The 3484-nt window shown below is 37.9% G+C and overlaps 1 protein-coding gene across 1 annotated transcript in view; it reads right to left on the bottom strand.

Moving 5' to 3' along the window:
- Positions 1-1132: 1132 nt before the first annotated feature.
- The window catches only part of CXCL13 (chemokine (C-X-C motif) ligand 13), a 6276-nt gene continuing 3924 nt past the window's right edge, over positions 1133-3484 (bottom strand). The window contains exons 4-5 of the mRNA XM_011966218.1: positions 2266-2346; positions 1133-1972 (exon numbers count right to left, since the gene is read on the bottom strand). Of these exons, the coding sequence (XP_011821608.1) occupies positions 1921-1972; positions 2266-2346 (133 nt within the window). The 3' untranslated portion in view covers positions 1133-1920. The remainder of the gene's footprint in view (positions 1973-2265; positions 2347-3484) is intronic.

The raw sequence follows: 3484 nt of genomic DNA, 5'->3' as shown, positions 1-3484 counted from the left end.
TGTGAAATAGTGATATTTCTTATTTGAGACTTCTGAATATTTGTTTAACTATCAAACGAGACCAAAATCAAATTAAAGAATGAAGTGATTCCTGATCTCTAAACATTGGAATCTGTAAAATGCTACAAGGCAGGATCTTGATGACATTTTATCAGCCCTCTATGTGAGTGTATTTGTAATTCAAAACACATTTAATTGTAGACAACAGAAAATATAGTAATTATAGGTGCTTTTAATTTTCTCCCAAGAAATTATTTAATAACATAAAAATAAAATTAAAAAGAAAAAGAAAAGTGAAAGACGGAGTCAGAGATAGCTTAAAACCTGGGTGAACTGGGAGCAGACCCCCCAAAGCAGTTGGTAAGCAGTAGGGAGGTGGGGTGGGGAGAGGAACACACAGTGGAGCTCAGTGGTGTGGTGGGTAGGATTTCCAGGATGATGCCAGGGCAGATGGGGACTAGAGTTCAAGTGTCTTCTTTGTCTGTTGGTCAAACACAATGCAAAACTGTCAAATGAAACATTAATGACTTTAAGAGTCAATATGACACAGTGAAAATGGGTTTGATAAAAGTTTGAAGTCTGGAAGAAATCACAGTTAGTATGTGGTAGGTAACATTAGGGGGAAGAGGCTCTCATAGCCAAGTATTTCTCACTGTGTTAATATCAGGAATAACTTCACTCACCTTTTACCAAATGATTTTAGATCATGTGTAAAAGGCAAATGAAATACAAAGAAAAATTAACCTCATAAAATCCTACTTTAAGAATCAGAGAAAGTCTACATTTGGGTAGATGCTGTCTTAAGAATGAATTACTCATGACCTGGGCAACATGGTGAAACTCCATCTCTACAAAAAAATACAAAAATTAGCTGGGTGTGGTGGTGTGTGCCTGTAGTCCCAACTACTGGGGAGGCTGAGGGGGAGGACTGCTCGAGCCCAGGAGGTTGAGGCTTCAGTGAGCTGTGATTGTGCCACTGCACTCCAGCCTGAGTGAGACAGTGAGACTGTCTCAAAAAACAGAAAGAAGAAGAAGAGGAGGAGGAAGAAGAAGAAGAAGAAGAAGAAGAAGAAGAAGAAGAAGAAGAAGAAGAAGAAGAAGAAGAAGAAGAAGAAGAAGAAATTGCTCATAATTAAGTAAAATGTTTGCTCAACTTTATTGAATGTCATTAGATTTATAGGAATCATTAAAGAATTTGATACCAGAGTCCCCCCCCCCGCCCCCACAAAAAAAAGTCAGTGTAAAAGACGCGAGTGAAAGAAGTTTGTCAAGGCAAATGTGTGAAAGAATACATGTGTACATCACCCTTTAAATGCTTTTCCTGAGTATTCTATGAAGTCTGGGGATCTTTGAATGCTATTAATCTTAGACAGTAAATTTTATAAAGAAACTCTTTAAAAGTAGGACTTAATTCTCCTCCATAGTGAGTTTTTAAGCAGAGGATACGTGGATTCCTTTGCCTCTTGACAGGCTCAAGTTCCATCCACCTCCCAGGCAGCTTTTTGAGTCTTTCATGGAAGCCTGCTTTTAATATATGCCATAATTTTCTTCTTAATTCAAGCCACATGTTCAAATTTGAGGCTTAAATTCTCATTCCATTATTTTCTAAGAAATGTTAAACATTAAACAACAAGTATATTATCAAAATACTCCTATATTATTTATAACTGAATAACTGTTTTCAAAGAAACTGTCCTCCCTAATGAATAAGAATGCAAACTCCTCATGTATCTAGGGTTCTGTGAGTGAAGAAGCTTGAGTTCGCCCCATCAGCTTCCGCAAGGTTATTTTTACGTATAGTCTCATGCTTATTTGTATGGGGAAATTCTTTTTCCTGGAAAAGGTTTAACTAAGCACAAAACTAAAACCCGGAGCAAGGATAAGGGAAGAATGCAGGTATTCTTAGCGGTAATATCAGCATCAGGGAATCTTTCTCTTAAACACTGGAACTGGTGGAGTTGAAGAACTTTTCCTGTGAAGCAGAAACAAAAACAAAATTGTCATGTTTAGAGAAACACAAGAAACTGTGGCTTTCCTCTGGAGATAGCAGGCAAGGACTGTCATGTATACTGGCTTCTAGTTTGGTTTACTGAGTTGCTGGAATGCGCTACCCCTACTCCATCTGATAAGCAATAATGGTGAAAAACACACATTTGTCTTAGGAACTTCTCATAAATTCAAATTGGTCCCTATTTTGACTGCTCAGGAAAGAGAAACTCTTCAGTACAAGTTGGAATCTGAAACCCCTTGTTATGCCTGACTTACTTTCTCAATATTTCCATTATTCTCTGTATCCATTCAGCTTGAGGGTCCACACACACAACTGACTTGTTCTTCTTCCAGACTCTGGGGAAAAATAAAAATTAAATAATTCAGTGTTACATTTTAGTCAATCCTACACTTTTAATAAAGAAAAGAGTTGGGTATGAAACTAATTATTCCAGATGAAGTGAAATTGGAGCTGGCAGTTTTGGATCTGGAATAGGTGATTTGTAGCATGGGGTCACAGGAATAAGAAAACAACCATTTGTGGCCCAGTATGTGTGAGCTGGTGGGGTTGAATCCAAAGCTGAGACGGCCTCACATGTCAGAAGTTAGTGTTTTGTTGATAACCTTTACGTGTGTTGGAGAACAACCAAATAACTGACTCCAAGATTGGCTCACTTCTCAAGTTATATCACAATATCTTTAAAATGTGCTTATCTGTTGCATTGCATTTGGGAGAACAAAATAAGCTATAGAAAATACTCTCTTGAGAACTTGAATTTCACTGAAAAAAAAAATTCAGTACAATTTCACATGGGGGGCATGCTGCAGAGCAGATTGCTTGGAGTGACATCTGCATTTTGTCGAATTACCACTTAGCAAGATTTTTCCTGCTCTAAGATATTAAGCAATAGCAAAAGTGGCAATGACAATTAATAGCTAATATTTATCAGGTACTTAAACACACCAGGCCCTATGTTTAGCAGGTAACATGGATTGTTTCAATTCATCTCACAAAAATCCTTTGCTGGAGAAACTATTATTTCCTTACCTTCTGATGATGAACCTAGGCTTAGCAAATTTAAATAACTTGTTCAAGATTGCACAACAAATACGTGATACAGCAGGATTCAAATGAAGATTATCTGACTCCACAGCCCACACTTTTCTTCACTGTTTTTCATGAGCATGACCTGAGTGGTTACCAAGTTCCAGACATAGTGTTAAATGCTTTTATCTGCAGTGGAAAAGTGAGGTCTCCCAGATAGCAGAAAACTGGGAGACTCTACCCTTTATTGGTGTGAACTCAAACAAAACACAATTCCCTTATATGTCATTTGTCTTAGTTATAAAGTGACAAACAGCCAGCAGCATGGTAGCTCATGCCTGTAATCCCAGCACTTTGGGAAGCTGAGGTAGGCAGATTGCTTGAGGCCAGGAGTTCGAGACTAGCCTGGGTAACTTAATGAGACCCCAGCTCTACAAAAATTTGAAAAAA

Source organism: Mandrillus leucophaeus, unplaced genomic scaffold (genome assembly GCF_000951045.1).
Source record: "Mandrillus leucophaeus isolate KB7577 unplaced genomic scaffold, Mleu.le_1.0 Scaffold75, whole genome shotgun sequence".
NCBI lineage: Eukaryota > Metazoa > Chordata > Mammalia > Primates > Cercopithecidae > Mandrillus > Mandrillus leucophaeus.
The sequence above is the reverse complement of the archived record's forward strand: the minus strand, read 5'-3'. Positions and strand labels throughout refer to the sequence as shown.